General features: G+C 43.2%; 1 protein-coding gene across 2 annotated transcripts in view; it reads left to right on the forward strand.

Annotated features, from left to right (window-relative positions):
* PIP4K2C (phosphatidylinositol-5-phosphate 4-kinase type 2 gamma) overlaps positions 1-20,580 on the forward strand; it is a 396,981-nt gene that overhangs the window by 135,074 nt on the left and 241,327 nt on the right. For both annotated transcript variants that reach the window (XM_053708193.1, XM_053708194.1), the window contains exon 3: positions 2,690-2,786. In XM_053708193.1, the coding sequence (XP_053564168.1) occupies positions 2,690-2,786 (97 nt within the window). The remainder of the gene's footprint in view (positions 1-2,689; positions 2,787-20,580) is intronic.

Genomic DNA, 20,580 nt, shown 5'->3' on the forward strand with positions numbered 1-20,580 from the left:
TACAAAGGCCTAAACCTTTTGTTCTTCCCTGTGTAACCAAGAAGAAGTGGGGGTTTGTCTGCCATGGCTACAGCCCACACAATTCATGTCAAATTAGATTTGAGCTAAAAAATGAAATATTAGATTCCATTATACATCTGTAGTTTATTTAAGGTTACTTCACAGGTACCCTGACAAGGCCTTAGGGCAACTGATGGATTGTAGACTTACTGATCTCAGTGGCATATGCAGGGCAACCATGAGCCCGCGGGACTCACGGCTGGAAGTACATGGGGTTATTAAAGAGGTTACAGGTACAATATGGCCTCTACAACCTACGGACCCAAGACCAAATCTGACTCAGCGTGCTGTGCTGCCCAGTTCTAACTTCACATTCAGACACAATGTGATCTGGAGCACGGAACAGCCTAAATTAATTCTACCTGAGGTATGTGACATAAAGTGTGTGTCATCGCCCTTGGATCCACTAGAGCGGGATGCGGTCGGTTCCCTCGATGATGAGGAGGGGTTTGCAACCACTCGGAGTAAGATCTCCGGATTTCAACAAACAATTAACTTTGGCCAGAGCTCCGGCTCACAGCACACAACAGAGCAACCGCAGCATGGAGTCACCAACTAGAGAGTTATTAAGGACCCGGCCTGCCATCTTATCTGTCATGCCACTTCAGATTGACAGCCTTGTTACTTGGACTTCATCATGCACAAAGCCCCTGGTCCCTTACTACCCCAGAAAAAGCAACAGATACTACCTACCCAATAGCATCGATAACTATATTGGGGGCCAGTGTTGTAACATCCGATCTGGGATTGGGTAGTGTGGTTTGCCTCTCTGAGCCAAAGTGATTAGATTTCACAATGTCCCACCAGGCTTGCCTTTACAAATGACGGCCCTGAAGTCTGATATGCTGCTATCGGGACATATAACTCCAGACGTCTGCCATACATTATTCACGTTTTTGTTAGGGGATCACTATTTCAGTGCAGCTGTGACATTAATAGCCACCCCATCATGTCATTTCTTACTACTACAGCTTATTACCCCCCTGTGACCAGATGACCCTAGGTTCTATCTGCTGAATGTCAGGGGACTGAGAACAATACAACATAAGGAAGCCTACTAAAGCTATGTTACTAACCTAATCGATCAGCCCATATTGTATACCCTCTCTAATAGTTTGATATGTTTACTGGATCCAGGTACCTGCACCTTGCTCTTGGTTTCCAGGCCAAGATGTTATCTCCCTTGGAATTAGGTTGAAATATGAAAGTTTTTGTTTAGCTAGCAGGAATACTATATCAGTATGATATAGGCTTACCACTTATATCACATGCTACTTTTGTCCTATGGTTGCCTATGTTTGTTATTTTTTATTATGCTCAAGTTATGCTTGTCTGGTCCCAGTTACTCTTGTACAGGGTACCCTCTCTATTCATTATAAATCCACCCAGTAAGGGTTTACTATTTCCACACATAGACACAAAGCGATACTCTCTATGTCACCTATATATTATGGTAGATCCTCCTCTTACCTATTAAAAGCATAAGATTCTGTGTATTTTTTTTATTTACCGGTAGTATTATCAGATGTTATTCCTTTCTATTGTATAAAGAAATGTATCTCTCATTCCAAATAGTTTGTCAGTAATCTAAGTAGTTCAGTGGCAAATATCATTCTAGTAGGCAGTATGCATGGATAAAGAGGTACCACAATATTATTAATGCATAAAATAAAAATCTACAGTATCTATCTGCAATGTATATTTCTAAGTCATGTTATAACTTTGGTGTGACATGTTTGTCCTGCGAATAGTTTTCATAATCCCATATGCATATTGTGTTTTCATTATTTAAACTTAACTAATTGATATGAGATCACTCTTGTATTTTTTTCTATCTCGTTTAGGATGTGTTGTCATGATGTCTTGTTATAAAGAATGTATTGCTAAATACCTTAATAAAAAAGGTTTGATTAAAAAAAAAATCATATTTTAGAGAGCGTCTACTAGAAAATAAACTTTTATTAGGGGTCACTAGACATACCAGATTTTTTATAGAGCATATAATGTGCTGTTCCAAAGCAAATCCCCATGTGTTGTGTTTTACTTTCAAGTGAGGGGTCTTGGAGGTTTGTAGCTTCTAAGGGAGCTAAGATCAAGGGGTTTGAAAAACCTCCCAAATCCAACTCCCTTGCAACTACCTATGCATCCTTGTTCTGCCCCTTTTGATGTTGCCATGTGTGTTGATGGTGGTGTCACTAGTGCTACCTGGGAGTTCCACCCACTAGGCCACCAGTGATCACCAGCCTGTAGTGCAGGGAATCGGCAAAAACAGCTTTCAATCTGCGATTCCCGCTGCATGACGAAAGAGGGCTCATCATGCGCGCACCTGGCTTGATATATACGTGACGCCTCTTTATGCACATTGAAGTGGTTAAAGAGAAAAAAAATCCCTATGATTTATATATTCTATAAAAAGAAATTCATGTAATTTTTATTCTAGTAAAACTTTGTGAGGGAAAAAAAAACACATTCTGTGAGTTATATTATATTTCAAAGATTGTGAAATGTATTTCCTTATTGGGGAAAAGTGAATGAATAAAAAAAAGTTGTAAATTGAAATCAGTGTTTTTTTGCCAGTGAAAATGTCTGCTTGTAGTTTAACTATTATTTTTTTGCCACTTTACCACAGGGAGAACCTTCCGAGTCACTTTAAATTTAAGGAGTACTGCCCACAAGTTTTCAGAAATCTCCGTGAGCGTTTTGGTGTTGATGACCAGGACTACCAGGTAAAAGTTAGAAAACTCAAGCTGCTTTTGTTGTTGTTGTTCCTTTTAAAGTGAAGGTAAATGTCTTCTTAAATGGACGCTAAAGTCAAAATTTAAACTTTTATGATTCAGATAGCGCATGCAGTTTTACAAGACTTTACAATATATTTCTATTTATCCCATTTCTTTCATGTAATTGGCAAGAGTCCATGAGCTAGTGACATATGGGATATACAATTCTACCAGGGGCAAAGTTTCCCAAACCTGAAAATGCCTATAAATACACCCCTCGCCACACCCACAATTCAGTTTTACAAACTTTGCCTCCTATGGAGGTGATGAAGTAAGTTTGTGCTTGATTTTTATGATTTCTTCTATGATTAGCGCTTCTAAGCATTCTAAAGCCCAATTCCTCTCAGAGTACAGTGTTTGTCAGAGGGATGTGAAGAGAGTATCGCCTATTGATTTTATGGTTTTCCTCGCGGGGAATCTTTTCAAGGGTTCTCCGTTATCGGTCGTAGGGATTCATCTCCTTCCTCCCTTTTCAGATCGACGATATACTCTTATATACCATTACTTCTGCTGATGGTTTTCAGTACTGGTTTGGCTATCTGCTATATGTGGATTGGTGTCTTTCGGTAAGTATGTTTTCATTATTTAAGACACTCTCAGCTATGGTTTGGCGCTTTATGTATTAATATAAAGTTTTAAATATATGTATTTCTCCAACATAGGTGTGTCCGGTCCACGGCGTCATCCTTACTTGTGGGATATTCTCTTCCCCAACAGGAAATGGCAAAGAGCCCAGCAAAGCTGGTCACATGATCCCTCCTAGGCTCCGCCTACCCCAGTCATTCTCTTTGCCGTTGTACAGGCAACATCTCCACGGAGATGGCTTAGAGTTTTTTAGTGTTTAACTGTAGTTTTTCATTATTCAATCAAGAGTTTGTTATTTTCAAATAGTGCTGGTACGTACTATTTACTCAGAAACAGAAAAGAGATGAAGAATTCTGTTTGTATGAGGAAAATGATTTTAGCAACCGTAACTAAAATCCATGGCTGTTCCACACAGGACTGTTGAGAGCAATTAACTTCAGTTGGGGGAACAGTTTGCAGTCCCTTGCTGCTTGAGGTATGACACATTCTAACAAGACGATGTAATGCTGGAAGCTGTCATTTTCCCTATGGGATCCGGTAAGCCATGTTTATTACGATTGTAAATAAGGGCTTCACAAGGGCTTATTTAGACTGTAGACTTTTTTTGGGCTAAATCGATTGATATTAACACTTATTTAGCCTTGAGGAATCATTTATTCTGGGTATTTTGATATAATAATATCGGCAGGCACTGTTTTAGACACCTTATTCTTTAGGGGCTTTCCCAAAGCATAGGCAGAGTCTCATTTTCGCGCCGGTGTTGCGCACTTGTTTTTGAGAGGCATGGCATGCAGTCGCATGTGAGAGGAGCTCTGATACTTATAAAAGACTTCTGAAGGCGTCATTTGGTATCGTATTCCCCTTTGGGTTTGGTTGGGTCTCAGCAAAGCAGATACCAGGGACTGTAAAGGGGTTAAAGCTTTAAACGGCTCCGGTTCCGTTATTTTAAGGGTTAAAGCTTCCAAAATTGGTGTGCAATATTTTCAAGGCTTTAAGACACTGTGGTGAAAATTTGGTGAATTTTGAACAATTCCTTCATGTTTTTTCGCAATTGCAGTAATAAAGTGTGTTCAGTTTAAAATTTAAAGCGACAGTAACGGTTTTATTTTAAAACGTTTTTTGTACTTTCTTATCAAGTTTATGCCTGTTTAACATGTCTGAACTACCAGATAGACTGTGTTCTGAATGTGGGGAAGCCAGAATTCCTATTCATTTAAATAAATGTGATTTATGTGATAATGACAATGATGCCCAAGATGATTCCTCAAGTGAGGGGAGTAAGCATGGTACTGCATCATTCCCTCCTTCGTCTACACGAGTCTTGCCCACTCAGGAGGCCCCTAGTACATCTAGCGCGCCAATACTCCTTACTATGCAACAATTAACGGCTGTAATGGATAATTCTGTCAAAAACATTTTAGCCAAAATGAACCCTTGTCAGCGTAAGCGTGGATGCTCTGTTTTAGTTACTGAAGAGCATGACGACGCTGATATTAATATCTCTGAAGGGCCCCTAACCCAATCTGAGGGGGCCAGGGAGGTTTTGTCTGAGGGAGAAATTACTGATTTAGGGAACATTTCTCAGCAGGCTGAATCTGATGTGATTACATTTAAATTTAAATTGGAACATCTCCGCATTTTGCTTAAGGAGGTATTATCCACTCTGGATGATTGTGAAAATTTGGTCATCCCAGAGAAACTATGTAAAATGGACAAGTTCCTAGAGGTGCCGGGGCTCCCAGAAGCTTTTCCTATACCCAAGCGGGTGGCGGACATTGTTAATAAAGAATGGGAAAGGCCCGGTATTCCTTTCGTCCCTCCCCCCATATTTAAAAAATTGTTTCCTATGGTCGACCCCAGAAAGGACTTATGGCAGTCAGTCCCCAAGGTCGAGGGAGCGGTTTCTACTTTAAACAAACGCACCACTATTCCCATAGAGGATAGTTGTGCTTTCAAAGATCCTATGGATAAAAAATTAGAAGGTTTGCTTAAAAAGATGTTTGTTCAGCAGGGTTACCTTCTACAACCCATTTCATGCATTGTCCCTGTCACTACAGCCGCATATTTCTGGTTTGATGAACTGATTAAGGTGCTCGATAGTGACTCTCCTCCTTATGAGGAGATTATGGACAGAGTCAATGCTCTCAAATTGGCTAATTCTTTCACTCTAGACGCCTCTTTGCAATTGGCTAAGTTAGCGGCTAAGAATTCTGGGTTTGCTATTGTGGCGCGCAGAGCGCTTTGGTTGAAATCTTGGTCGGCTGATGCGTCTTCCAAGAACAAGCTACTAAACATTCCTTTCAAGGGGAAAACGCTGTTTGGTCCTGACTTGAAAGAGATTATCTCTGATATCACTGGGGGTAAGGGCCACGCCCTTCCTCAGGATCGGCCTTTCAAGGCTAAAAATAGACCTAATTTTCGTCCCTTTCGTAAAAACGGACCAGCCCAAGGTGCTACGTCCTCTAAGCAAGAGGGTAACACTTCTCAGGCCAAGCCAGCTTGGAGACCAATGCAAGGCTGGAACAAGGGAAAGCAGGCCAAGAAACCTGCCACTGCTACCAAGACAGCATGAAATATTGGCCCCCGATCCGGGACCGGATCTGGTGGGGGGCAGACTCTCTCTCTTCGCTCAGGCTTGGGCAAGAGATGTTCTGGATCCTTGGGCGCTAGAAATAGTCTCCCAGGGTTATCTTCTGGAATTCAAGGGACTTCCCCCAAGGGGGAGGTTCCACAGGTCTCAGTTGTCTTCAGACCACATAAAAAGACAGGCGTTCTTACATTGTGTAGAAGACCTGTTAAAAATGGGAGTGATTCATCCTGTTCCATTAAGAGAACAAGGGATGGGGTTCTACTCCAATCTGTTCATAGTTCCCAAAAAAGAGGGAACGTTCAGACCAATCCTAGATCTCAAGATCTTAAACAAATTTCTCAAGGTCCCATCGTTCAAGATGGAAACCATTCGAACTATCCTTCCTTCCATCCAGGAAGGTCAATTCATGACCACGGTGGATTTAAAGGATGCGTATCTACATATTCCTATCCACAAGGAACATCATCGGTTCCTAAGGTTTGCATTCCTGGACAAACATTACCAGTTCGTGGCGCTTCCTTTCGGATTAGCCACTGCTCCAAGGATTTTCACAAAGGTACTAGGGTCCCTTCTAGCGGTGCTAAGACCAAGGGGCATTGCAGTAGTACCCTACCTGGACGACATTCTGATTCAAGCGTCGTCCCTCCCTCGAGCAAAGGCTCACACGGACATCGTCCTGGCCTTTCTCAGATCTCACGGCTGGAAAGTGAACGTGGAAAAGAGTTCTCTATCCCCGTCAACAAGGGTTCCCTTCTTGGGAACAATTATAGACTCCTCAGAAATGAGGATTTTTCTAACAGAGGCCAGAATAACAAAGCTTCTGGACTCTTGTCGGATACTCCATTCCGTTCCTCTTCCTTCCGTAGCTCAGTGCATGGAAGTGATCGGGTTGATGGTAGCGGCAATGGACATAGTTCCTTTTGCGCGCATTCATCTAAGACCATTACAACTGTGCATGCTCAGTCAGTGGAATGGGGACTATACAGACTTGTCTCCAAAGATACAAGTAAATCAGAGGACCAGAGACTCACTCCGTTGGTGGCTGTCCCTGGACAACCTGTCACAAGGGATGACATTCCGCAGACCAGAGTGGGTCATTGTCACGACCGACGCCAGTCTGACGGGCTGGGGCGCGGTCTGGGGATCCCTGAAAGCTCAGGGTCCTTGGTCTCGGGAAGAATCTCTTCTACCGATAAATATTCTGGAACTGAGAGCGATATTCAATGCTCTCAAGGCTTGGCCTCAGCTAGCGAGGACCAAGTTCATACGGTTTCAATCAGACAACATGACGACTGTTGCGTACATCAACCATCAGGGGGGAACAAGGAGTTCCCTAGCGATGGAGGAAGTGACCAAGATTATTCTATGGGCGGAGTCTCAATCCTGCCACTTGTCTGCTATCCACATCCCGGGAGTGGAAAATTGGGAAGCGGATTTTCTGAGTCGTCAGACATTGCATCCGGGGGAGTGGGAACTCCATCCGGAAATCTTTGCCCTAGTCACTCAGCTGTGGGGCATTCCAGACATGGATCTAATGGCCTCTCGTCAGAACTTCAAAGTTCCCTGTTACGGGTCCAGATCCAGGGATCCCAAGGCGGCTCTAGTGGATGCACTAGTAGCACCTTGGACCTTCAAACTAGCTTATGTGTTTCCGCCGTTTCCTCTCATTCCCAGGCTGGTAGCCAGGATCAATCAGGAGAGGGCGTCGGTGATCTTGATAGCTCCTGCGTGGCCACGCAGGACTTGGTATGCAGATCTGGTGAATATGTCATCGGCTCCACCTTGGAAGCTACCTTTGAGACGAGACCTTCTTGTTCAGGGTCCGTTCGAACATCCGAATCTGGTTTCACTCCAGCTGACTGCCTGGAGATTGAACGCTTGATTTTATCGAAGCGAGGTTTCTCAGATTCTGTTATCGATACTCTTGTTCAGGCCAGAAAGCCTGTAACTAGAAAGATTTACCACAAAATTTGGAAAAAATATATCTGTTGGTGTGAATCTAAAGGATTCCCTTGGGACAAGGTTAAGATTCCTAGGATTCTATCCTTCCTTCAAGAAGGATTGGAAAAAGGATTATCGGCAAGTTCCCTGAAGGGACAGATTTCTGCCTTGTCGGTGTTACTTCACAAAAAGCTGGCAGCTGTGCCAGATGTTCAAGCCTTTGTTCAGGCTCTGGTTAGAATCAAGCCTGTTTACAAACCTTTGACTCCTCCTTGGAGTCTCAATTTAGTTCTTTCAGTTCTTCAGGGGGTTCCGTTTGAACCCTTACATTCCGTTGATATTAAGTTATTATCTTGGAAAGTTTTGTTTTTAGTTGCAATTTCTTCTGCTAGAAGAGTTTCAGAATTATCTGCTCTGCAGTGCTCTCCTCCTTATCTGGTGTTCCATGCAGATAAGGTGGTTTTACGTACTAAACCTGGTTTTCTTCCAAAAGTTGTTTCTAACAAAAACATTAACCAGGAGATTATCGTACCTTCTCTGTGCCCGAAACCAGTTTCAAAGAAGGAACGTTTGTTGCACAATTTGGATGTTGTTCGCGCTCTAAAATTCTATTTAGATGCTACAAAGGAATTTAGACAAACATCTTCCTTGTTTGTTGTTTATTCAGGTAAAAGGAGAGGTCAAAAAGCAACTTCTACCTCTCTCTCTTTTTGGATTAAAAGCATCATCAGATTGGCTTACGAGACTGCCGGACGGCAGCCTCCCGAAAGAATCACAGCTCATTCCACTAGGGCTGTGGCTTCCACATGGGCCTTCAAGAACGAGGCTTCTGTTGATCAGATATGTAGGGCAGCGACTTGGTCTTCACTGCACACTTTTACCAAATTTTACAAGTTTGATACTTCTGCTTCTTCTGAGTCTATTTTTGGGAGAAATGTTTTGCAAGCCGTGGTGCCTTCCATTTAGGTGACCTGATTTGCTCCCTCCCTTCATCCGTGTCCTAAAGCTTTGGTATTGGTTCCCACAAGTAAGGATGACGCCGTGGACCGGACACACCTATGTTGGAGAAAACAGAATTTATGTTTACCTGATAAATTTCTTTCTCCAACGGTGTGTCCGGTCCACGGCCCGCCCTGGTTTTTTTAATCAGGTCTGATAATTTATTTTCTTTAACTACAGTCACCACGGTACCATATGGTTTCTCCTATGCTAATATTCCTCCTTAACGTCGGTCGAATGACTGGGGTAGGCGGAGCCTAGGAGGGATCATGTGACCAGCTTTGCTGGGCTCTTTGCCATTTCCTGTTGGGGAAGAGAATATCCCACAAGTAAGGATGACGCCGTGGACCGGACACACCGTTGGAGAAAGAAATTTATCAGGTAAACATAAATTCTGTTTTTTTGCAGTCTAAACAGTTTCAGTATAGGAATCATGCTTGGGAAGTTTATTTAAACTTTTTTCTTACCTGGGGTTCAGTCTTTTTCAATTTGACTTTAATTTCTTTTTCAAGATATGATGAGTCCACGGATTTCATCCTTACTTATGGGATATCGCCTCCTGGTCAGCAGGAGGAGGCAAAGAGCACCACAGCAGAGCTGTATATATAGCTCCTCCCTTCCCTCTCACTCCTGTCATTCTCTTTGCCTGTGTTAGTGATAGGAAGAGGTAAAGTGAGGTGTTAGTTTTAGATTCTTCAATCAAGTGTTTATTATTTTTAAAGTGGTGCCAATGAGTGCTACTTTGAGCTAGGGTGTAGCCTAGACCAGATCCATCTCTTCAGTATCAAAAGAGAAGCATTTGGTGGCTTTAAAGCAATCGGAACTTGTGGGACATAATTCTCACTGCGCCTCCCATACTGTGATGCTATCTTTTCGGTGATGGCCTAAGCTGCAATTAACTCAGGCTTCATCTTCTTGCAGGACTACAGGAGGGACCCAATGGACCTCTGAACCCAGTTGTGGCAGTCATGTTGTCGGGCAGCATACAAGGTAAGTGCAGACTTTATTTCTCGACGGCAGTGTTTTTCAACCAGTGTGCCGTGAGAGATCCTCAGGTGTGCCGCGGCAGACTGACAACAGTGCGGGGGTGTCCCTCTTTCAAATTTTGAAATATTGGGAGGTATGTGACAGGCTCATCAGGCATCATTTACAACCATGACATTGACATTCATTCACAGACAATCATTATGATTGTTTGTGAATGAATGTCAATGTCATGTATAGTTTGTAGGAGGCATGGCATGACAGCACAGTACAGTGTGTGTGTATATGTATGTGTGTATATATCTATCTATCTATCTATATCCTGTATTAGGCTACAATGAATGATTTTGTAAAATTTTGGGATGGTGGTGTGCCACAGGATTTTTTAATGTAAAAAGGTGTGCCACGTCAAAAAAAAGTTGCAAATCACTGCTCTACGGAACAGTGGGGTTATTCTGCACTTCTAAGGGACTCAGGAGCTCTGTCGGTGAAGAGCTTTTTCCCTGGCGGCACACAAAGTGTTTATATATGCTGATCACACTAAGGGCTTAAAACTTTTTATTTAACTGGATGAGGTGTTGTGCGCAAGCTTGTTATGGGCCATGCTTGTAGGGGCTCCTCACAAAGCTACTATTACAGTCTAGTTCACCATGAGGGGCGGTGTGTATGGCTGTTATATATTTTGAAATGTTGATTACAAACAATGCCGTGGTTTTTCTTTCTTGCACTGGTGTTAAGAACTACTGTGCGGATACTCGGCTTATGTTTTGTTTATTTTCTCCCGGTGTCAATAATGGCGACCGGGAGTTCATGTTAAGTGACGCCCATGAGGGGCGGTGTAGTATACTTTCCCCCATTCACGGCACATTCATTCGGCGTGCCGGGGGGACGAAGTGCGGGTACGCCCACAATGGGCGGAGTCATCTTCCCGCTATTGTATGGGCTCTTTCCCCCTTACTAGGCACATTCAGTCGGAGTGCCGGGGGATGACGTGCGGATACGCCCACGATGGGCGGAGTTACCTTGCCGCCGTTGGATGGGCTCCTTCCCCCCTTCTAGGCACTTTCAATTAGGTGTGCCGGGGAATGAAGTACAGGCCGACGAAGGGCGGGGCTCTGTAGTGGTGCTCTCCCTCTGTTTTGGTTCACACTTACATGCTTTTAGATCAGAATATAATTGTGCCAGAGGGAGAGTTTGGGCTGCAAGTGTTCACATTGTTAATACAAGTCTGTCTGTTATACCTTTCTCCAATACAATAGGAGGAAAGATTTTTTCAGGAATGTGTTTTACTATTCTGATAACTTTATAATAAAGATTTCGTTCTCCCTAACGAACTTTGGTCGCTTAGCACCTCAGTATATTAACTGAGGTCCAGTAGACCAGACAGGTAGTTGCTCTAATCCGTGCACATATATTAATGAAGGGACAGTTAGCAACTTCTTAGACTGCACGCACATGAAAATGATGTGGTTTTTGTCAGTTAAAGGAACAGTAGCAATAGTTTTGCTTTATGAAGGCTATCTTATGGTTATCTTAATAATTTCAGCCTTATTGATTTCGTTCATACCTTGTGTCTGAGAATGTTATATACGGTACTTTAATATTTAAAAAGACAGTACCTCCTTTTGAGTGTCAAATTGATCCCCCTCTACAGCCTTTGTTTTTCGGGGTCCATTGACTCCGGTTAATCCATGCCAATCGCATGCAGTTCTCTGCGGTTCCCTTTATGTTTTATATGGAGTTGTGGCACATGACATCACCTGATTCATGCCTTTAGCGATGTGTATTCACAACCATGTTAACGCTTTAATTGGATTGTTTTTTACACACCAGCAATAAGAGATTTATTCGAGAATTTAGGTGTTTCCACCTTTTTCTAAGACCTTTTTTATGCTACAGATATTGCTGTTGGGGAGTATGTTGTCAATGGTCATTTTACTACATTTCTACACTACATGGTGTACTTGTGGTCTCGTTTGGGGAACTGCAAGCTGGTGTTTTTGTATGTTAACAATTCCCACAGGCTATTGCAGTCCCTCATGCATTCTGTGTTTTTATTCACAGGTGGAGGGCTCCGTTTTTTCCAGTATGATTGATACTTCCTAAGGGGGTAGTTGTTTCTTTAAAATATTCAGAAAGGACAACTTTTGGCTATTCCTTTCAAGGGAAAGACCCTATTCGGGCCTGATTTGAAAGAAATCATTCTGACATTAAGGGAGGTAGGGTCTCCTCCTCCCTCAAGATAAAGCATCTAAGCAAGGGGGATGACAGAGTAATTTTTGTTCTTTTTGAAATTTCAAGGGAGTCTCCTCTTCCTCTTCCACTAAACAGGAAGGGAATTATTCACAAGCCACGACTACATGGAAACCCAACCAGTCTTGGAACAAGGGTTAACAAACCAAGAAGCCTGCTTCTGCTACCAAGACAGCATGAAGGGGCGGCCCCTGATCCGGGACCGGATCTAGTAGGGGGCAGACTTTTTTTTTTCTCTTGATCCAGGCTGGATAAGAGAAGTTCAGGATCCCTGGACTCTAGAAATTGTGTCTCCAGGGTATCAGTTGGAGTTCAAAAATTCCTTCCTCAGAGGAAGTTTTCTTCTTTCATGATTGTCTGTAGACCAGATAGAAGTGAGGTGTGCTTATGTTGTGTAAGAGACATCTCCTCCATGGGAGTAACTTGTCCTGTTCCAATACGAGATAGCTCAGCATGCTAACGCACTGTGGCTGATTTCTGTAGCAACCAAAGGGTTGCAGGTTTGATCCCTGGTGAGGTCCACTCAGCCTTTCATCCTTCCGAGGTTGCTAAAATGAGCAGCGCTTTGAGACCCTTACGGGTGGTTAGCCGCGCTTTTCAAGTTCCCGATACATACATACGTATGTGGTTGGACCAGGGGTAGGGGTTTTTATTCAAATCTCTTTGTTGTTTCCAAAAACAAGGGAATGTTCCGACACATTTTAGATCTTAAAAGTCTAAACAGTTTTCTTTTGCAAGATGTACCGAGTCCACGGTTTCATCCTTACTTGTGGGATATTATCCTTCCTAACAGGAAGTGGCAAAGAGAGCAGCAGAGCTGTCTATATAGCTCCCCCCTTAACTCCACCCCCCAGTCATTCTCTTTGCCGGCTCTAAGCAGGAAGGGTAAAGTGAAAGAGGTGATAAACTGTTAGTTTTTATTTTATCTTCAAGCAAGAGTTTGTTATTTTTAAATGGTACCGGTGTGTACTATTTACTCTCAGGCAGGAGATAGATGAAGATTTCTGCCTAGAGGATGATGATCTTAGCATTTGTAACTAAGGTCCACCTCTGTTCCCACAGAAGCTGAGGAGTACAGGAAAACTTCAGTGTGAGGAACGGTTTCTTGCTATACAGCAATGAAATATGTTCAGTCATTTTTTCTGCAGAGACTTTGATAACTCAGAAAGGCTGACAGTATCCCCATTAGGGGAAGGGGAAGCAGTAATCCTAGTCTTAGAAGGGGCTTTACTAGCTTGCATAAAGGGCTTAATTTATGGACACTCAGTTTGAATAATATATAAGGCAAACGTTTGTGTGTTCTGAGAGTACTGTTTATATTTCTTATGGGACAACTGTATTGAGGGATACACTTGGCTTTTTTGGGGGTTTTATAACCCACATGGCTGTAAAAACGCTTGGTAGTTTGTTCTGATGGCCCTAGTATCATCGAGTGCGGTGGGTGGGGCCTAATTTCGCGCCTCAGTTGCACAGTTATTTTATATAGACAAGCAGCAAGCTACAATACTGGAGGGTCCTGGTGAACTTCTGGGGCCTAATCGAAGCTTTATCCCCACATTATTTATCCCTAAGGGTAGGTAGGAGCCACAGCAGAGCTGTGGCAAGGTGCTGACAGGGGTTTTTACCGGTTTTTGACACTTTGTCAATCCGGTTTGCATATTTGGGGGTTAATTGCTTCAATACTTGTGGTGCAATCTTACCAAAGTTTAGTGAGTCTACTACAAAAATTTCAGAAAATTTGAGTGAATTTTAAGCAGTTTTGCAGTTTGTGTATGCCTTTTTTTCTCTTTTCAGTACCGTTTTTGAAAATTGTTGTTTTTTCATTAAATAAAGTGTTTTCCAAGCTTGCTTGTCTAATTACTAGCCTGTTCAACATGTCTGACATTGAGGAAACTCATTGTTCAATTTGTTTAGAAGCCATTGTGGAACCCCCTCTTAGAATGTGTCCCACTTGCACTGATATGTCTATAAATTGCAAACAGCATATTTTGACTTACAAGAGTTTGGCACTGGCTGATTCTCAGACAGAAGTAAATCAGGTTTTGCCATCTAGTTCTCCCCAAGTGTCACAACCAGTAACGCCCGCACAAGCGACGCCAAGTACCTCTAGTGCGTCTAATTCTTTCACCTTGCAAGATATGGCCTCGGTTATGAATACTACCCTCACAGAGGTTTTATCTAAACTGCCTGGGTTGCAAGGGAAACGCTCTTGGTTAAGAATGAATGCTGAGCCTTCTGACGCTTTAGTAGCCGTATCCAATATACCCTCACAATGTTCAGAGGTAGGGATGAGAGATTTGCTATCTGAGGGAGAGATTTCAGATTCAGGAAAGATGTTCCCTCAGACAGATTCAGATATGACGGCATTTAAATTTAAGCTTGAACGCCTCCGTTTATTGCTCAGGGAGGTTTTAGCACAAATTTTTAGAGGTTCCTGTTTACACTGATGTTTTTCCGGTCCCTAAGAGGATTTCGGACATTGTTACTAAGGAGTCGGATAGACCAGGTATTGCGTTCGCTCCCCCTCCTGTTTTTAAGAAAATGTTTCCCATATCAGACGCCATGCGGGACTCATGGCAGACGGTCCCTAAGGTGGAGGGATTTCTACTCTGGCTAAGCGTACAACTATACCTATCGAAGACAGTTGTGCTTTCAAAGATCCTATGGATAAAAAATTAGAGGGGCTCCTAAAGAAAATTTTTGTTCATCAGGGTTTTCTTCTCCAACCTATAGCGTGCATTGTTCCTGTAACCACTGTAGCTTCCTTTTGGTTTGAGGCTCTGGAAGAGGCTCTTCAGGTGGAGATCCCACTAGATGATATTCTGGACAGAATTAGGGCTCTTAAGCTAGCTAATTCTTTCATTACAGGCGCCTCTTTTCATCTAGCTAAGTTAGCGGCAAAGAATTCAGGTTTTGCCATTTTAGCGCATAGAGCTTTATGGCTTAAGTCCTGGTCGGCTGATGTGTCATCAAAATCTAAGCTTTTGACCATCCCTTTCAAAGGTAAGACCCTATTCGGGCCTGAACTGAAGGAGATCATTTCAGACATCACTGGAGGGACATGAAAATATTTCCGACAGAGGTCAGGAAATCAAAGATTTTGACCACCTGCCGAGCTCTTCATTCCATTCCTCGGCAGTCAGTGGCTCAGTGTATGGAGGTAATTGGTTTAATGGTAGCGGTGATGGACGTAGTTCCATATGCTCGCTTACATCTCAGACCACTGCAACTATGCATGCTCAATCAGTGGAATGGGGATTATGCAAATTTATCTCCTCAGATAAATCTGGATCAAGAGACCAGAGACTCTCTTCTTTGGTGGTTGTCATAGGATCATCTGTCCAAGGGAATGTGTTTCCGCAGGCCAGCGTGGGTCATAGTGATGACGGACGCCAGCCTATTGGGCTGGGGTGCAGTCTGGAATTCCCTGAAAGCACAGGGTTTGTGGACTCAGGAGGAGGCCCTCCTACCGATAAATATTCTGGAATTAAGAGCGATATTCAATGCTCTTCGGGCCTGGCCTCAGCTGGCTTCGGCCGGATTCATCAGATTTCAGTCGGACAACATCACGACTGTAGCTTATATCAATCATCAGGGGGGAACAAAGAGTTCCTTAGCGATGATAGAAGTTTCCAGGATAATCCGATGGGCAGAGACTCACTCTTGCCATCTATCAGCGATCTATATCCCAGGGGTAGAGAACTGGGAGGCAGATTTTCTAAGTCGTCAGACTTTTCATCCGGGGGAGTGGGAGCTCCATCCGGAGGTGTTTGCTCAACTGGTTCAGCTATGGGGCACACCAGAATTGGATCTGATGGCGTCTCGTCAGAATGCCAAACTTTCTCATTACGGATCCAGGTCAAGGGATCCTCAGGCAGTACCCTGGTCGTTCAACCTGGCTAATGTGTTTCCACCTTTCCCTCTCCTTCCACGTCTGATTGCCAGAATCAAATAGGAGAGAGCTTCAATGATTCAGTACTTGGTATGCAGACCTGGTGGACATGTCATCTCTAGTGGACTCTGCCACTAAGACAGGACCTTCTGATTCAAGGTCCGTTCAAGCATCCAAATCTAATTTCTCTGCAACTGACTGCTTGGAGATTGAACGCTTGATTTTATCAAAGCGGGGTTTCTCTGAGTCGGTCATAGATACCTTGATTCAGGCTCGAAAGCCTGTCTTGTCCCTCCCTTCATCCGTGTCCTAAAGCTTTGGTATTGGTATCCCACAAGTAAGGATGAAACCGTGGACTCGGTACATCTTGCAAAAGAAAACAAAATTTATGCTTACCTGATAAATTTCTTTCTTTTGCAATGTACCGAGTCCACGGCCCGCCCTGTCTATTCAAGACAGATAGTATTTTTTATTGAAAACTTCAGTCACCTCTGCACCTTATAGTTTCTCCTTTTTCTTCCTTGGCCTTCGGTCGAATGACTGGGGGGTGGAGTTAAGGGGGGAGCTATATAGACAGCTCTGCTGGGGTGCTGTCTTTGCCACGTCCTGTTAGGAAGGATAATATCCCACAAGTAAGGATGAAACCGTGGACTCGGTATATCGCAAAAGAGAGAAATTTATCAGGTAAGCATAAATTTTGTTTTCTCAGAGTTCCATCCTTCAAGATGAAGTCTATTCGGACATTTTTTCTATTGATTCAGGAGGGTCAATATATGTCTACCGTGGATTTAAAGGATGCATATCTTCATATTCCTATCCACAGAGATCACAAGTTCCTGAAGTTTGCCTTTCTGGACAAACATTTTCAGTTTGTGGTCCTTCCTTTCGGTCTGGCCATAACTCCCAGAATTTTCACAAGGTTCTAGGGTCTCTGCTGGCGGTTCTCAGGCTGCGGGGCATTGCATGCCCTAGCTGGACAATATTCTGATCAGGCGTCGTCTTATCAGCTGACAAGGTCTCATAGCGACATTGTTCTGTCCTTTCTAAGGACTCACGGGTGGAGGTGAATCTAGAAAAGAGTTCCCTAATTCCTCAGACAAGGGTTCCTTTCCTGGGAGCTCTAATAGACTCTCTATCCATGAAAATCTTTTTGACGATAGTCAGAAGGTTAAAGATTCTGCATACATGCAGATCCCTTCAGTCCAATCCTCGGCCATCAGTGGCTCAGTGCATGGAGGTTATTTGATTGATGGTGGCTGCAATGGTCATCATTCCGTTTGCTCGTTTTCATCTCAGACCTCTACAACTGAGCATGCTCAGACAATGGAATGGCGATTATGCAAATTTGTCTCCTCAAATAGATCTGGATCAGGAGACTAGGGTCTCTCTTCTTTGGTGGTTGTCGCCGGATCATCTGTCCGAAGGGACATGCTTCCGCAGACCCTCATGGGTGATAGTGACAACGGACACCAGCCTGCTAGGATGGGGTGCAGTTTGTATTTCCCTGAAGGCTCAGGGTGTGTGGACTCGGTTGGAGTCTCTACTTACAAGATCACGACACTGGATTACATCAATCATCAGGGAGGAACAAGGAGTTCCTTAGCGATGACAGAAGTATCCAAGATAGTTCGGTGGGCGGAAGCTCACTCTTATCATCTGTCAGCAATCTACATCCCAGGAGTGGACAACTGGGAAGCGGATTTTTTGAACAGACAGACGTTTCATCCGGGGGAATGGGAACTCCATACGGAGGTCTTTGCCAACCTGATTCTCAGACGCGCCAGACCGGAGCTGGTTCTTATGGCATCTCGTCAGAATGCCAAGCTCCCGAGATACAGATCCAGGTCCAGGGATCCTCAGGCCGAACTGATAAATGCCTCGGCAGTGCCTTGGTCGTTCAACCTAGCTTATGTGTTTCCACCGTTTGCTCTACTTCCCGGGAGATTGCTAGAAGGCCTCGGTGATTTTCATTGTTCCTGCGTGGCCTCGCAGGACATGGTACGCCGATCTGGTGGACATGTCCTCTCTGCCACCGTGGAAGCTTCCATTGAGGCAGGACCTTCTCATTCAGGGACCCTTCCATCATCCGAATCTATTTTCTCTGCAGCTGACTGCTTGGAGATTGAACGCTTGATTTTATCTAAGCGAGGGTTCTTTGATTTGGTCATTGATACCTTGATCCAGGCACGTAAGCCTGTTGCTAGAACGATTTACCATAAGCAATGGCGTAAATATCTTTATTGGTGCGAATCCAAGGGCTACTCATGGAGTAAGGTTAGGATTCCTAGGTTTTTATCTTTTCTCCAAGAAGGATTGGAGAAAGGGTTATCAGCAAGTTCCTTAAAGGAACAGATTTCTGCTTTTATCTATTTTGCTACACAGACGTCTGGCAGATATTCCGGATGTTCAATCTTTTTGTCAGGCTCTGGCTAGTATCAGGCCTGTGTTTAGACTTACTGCTCCTCCTTGGAGTTTGAATTTAGTTCTTAAGGTTCTTCAAGGGGTTCCGTTTAAACCTATGCATTCCATAGATATTAAATTCTTATCTTGGAAATTTTTATTTTTGGTTGCTATTTCTTCTGCTCACAGAGTTTCTGAGCTTTCGGCATTACAATATGATTCTCCTTACCTTATTTTTCATTCCGATAAGGTAGTGTTACGTATCAAACCTGGTTTTCTTCCTAAGGTTGTTTCCAACAAAAACTTCAGGAAATTGTTTCTTCATTGTGTCCTAATCCTTATTCTAAGAAGGAACGTCTGTTACATAACTTGGACGTGGTCCGTGCTCTGAAGTTTTACTTGCAGGAGACTAAAGAATTTCGTCAATCATCTTCATTATTTGTGGATTTTTCTGGAAAACGTAGGGGCCAGAAAGCTACGGCTACCTCTTTCTTTTTGGCTGAAGAGTATCATCCGTTTTGCTTATGAGACTGCTGGACAGCAGCCTCCTGAAAGAATTACGGCTCATTCTACTAGGGCTGTGGCTTCCTCTTGGGCATTTAAAAAATGATGCTTCTGTTGAACAGGTTTGCAGGGCTGCAACTTGGTCGTCTCTTCACACTTTTTTCCAAATTTGATACTTTTGCCTCGTACAAGGCTGTTTTTTGGGAGATAGGTTCTTCAAGCAGTTGTGCCTTCCGTTTAGGTTCCTGTCTTGTCCCTCCCTTTCATCCGTGTCCTATAGCTTTGGTATTGTATCCCATAAGTAAGGATGAAATCCGTGGACTCGTCATATCTTGTAAAAGAAAAGGAAATTTATGCTTACCTGATAAATTTATTTCTTTTACGATATGATGAGTTCACGGCCCACCCTGTCATTTTCTAAGACAGGTCTTTATTTTTGTTAAACTTCAGTCACCTCTGCACCTTTGCTTTTCCTTTCTCTTCCTAACTTCAGTCGAATGACTGGAGTGGGAGGGAAGGGAGGAACTATATATACAGCTCTGCTGTGGTGCGCTTTGCCTCCTCCTGCTGACCAGGAGGCGATATCCCATAAGTAAGGATGAAATCCGTGGACTCGTCATATCGTAAAAGAAATAAATTTATCAGGTAAGTATCAATTTCCTTTTTTTCGCGGGCAAATTTAGGCTCGCAAGGTTGCAAAATGCTTTTTATTGTGTCATTTTTGGCGCAAAGTTGGGCCTTAGATGGTGCAAATTTCGTCATTTCCTGCGTCTTTGTTGACGCTAGTTGTTTTCGTGCAAAATCGCGTTTGTTATGCGTCATTCTTGGCACCAAATTTTTGTTATTTTACTCCTCTCCCTTTATTGCTCGCTGTTTTCATGAACTTTGAAAGCTATTATGCCTGCTTTTGTTTTTCTTTACTAAAACTGTTACATTGTGGAAATTTAATGTTTTGCCTGTTATTTTTCTTTTCTTTCATGTAATTAGCAAGAGTCCATGAGCTAGTGACGTATGGGATATACATTCCTACCAGGAGGGGCAAAGTTTCCCAAACCTCAAAATGCCTACAAATACACCCCTCACCACACCCACAAATCAGTTTTACAAACTTTGCCTCCTATGGAGGTGGTGAAGTAAGTTTGTGCTAGATTCTACGTTGATATGCGCTCCGCAGCAGGTTGGAGCCCGGTTTTCCTCTCAGCGTGCAGTGAATGTCAGAGGGATGTGAGGAGAGTATTGCCTATTTGAATTCAATGATCTCCTTCTACGGGGTCTATTTCATAGGTTCTCTGTTATCGGTCGTAGAGATTCATCTCTTACCTCCCTTTTCAGATCGACTATATACTCTTATATATATACCATTACCTCTGCTGATTTTCGTTTCAGTACTGGTTTGGCTTTCTACAACATGTAGATGAGTGTCCTGGGGTAAGTAAGTCTTATTTTCTGTGACACTCTAAGCTATGGTTGGGCACTTTTTTATAAAGTTCTAAATATATGTATTCAAACATTTATTTGCCTTGACTCAGGATGTTCAACATTCCTTATTTCAGACAGTCTGTTTCATATTTGGGATAATGCATTTGAATCAATCA

This window comes from Bombina bombina, chromosome 3 (assembly GCF_027579735.1).
Source record: "Bombina bombina isolate aBomBom1 chromosome 3, aBomBom1.pri, whole genome shotgun sequence".
NCBI classification, from domain to species: domain Eukaryota; kingdom Metazoa; phylum Chordata; class Amphibia; order Anura; family Bombinatoridae; genus Bombina; species Bombina bombina.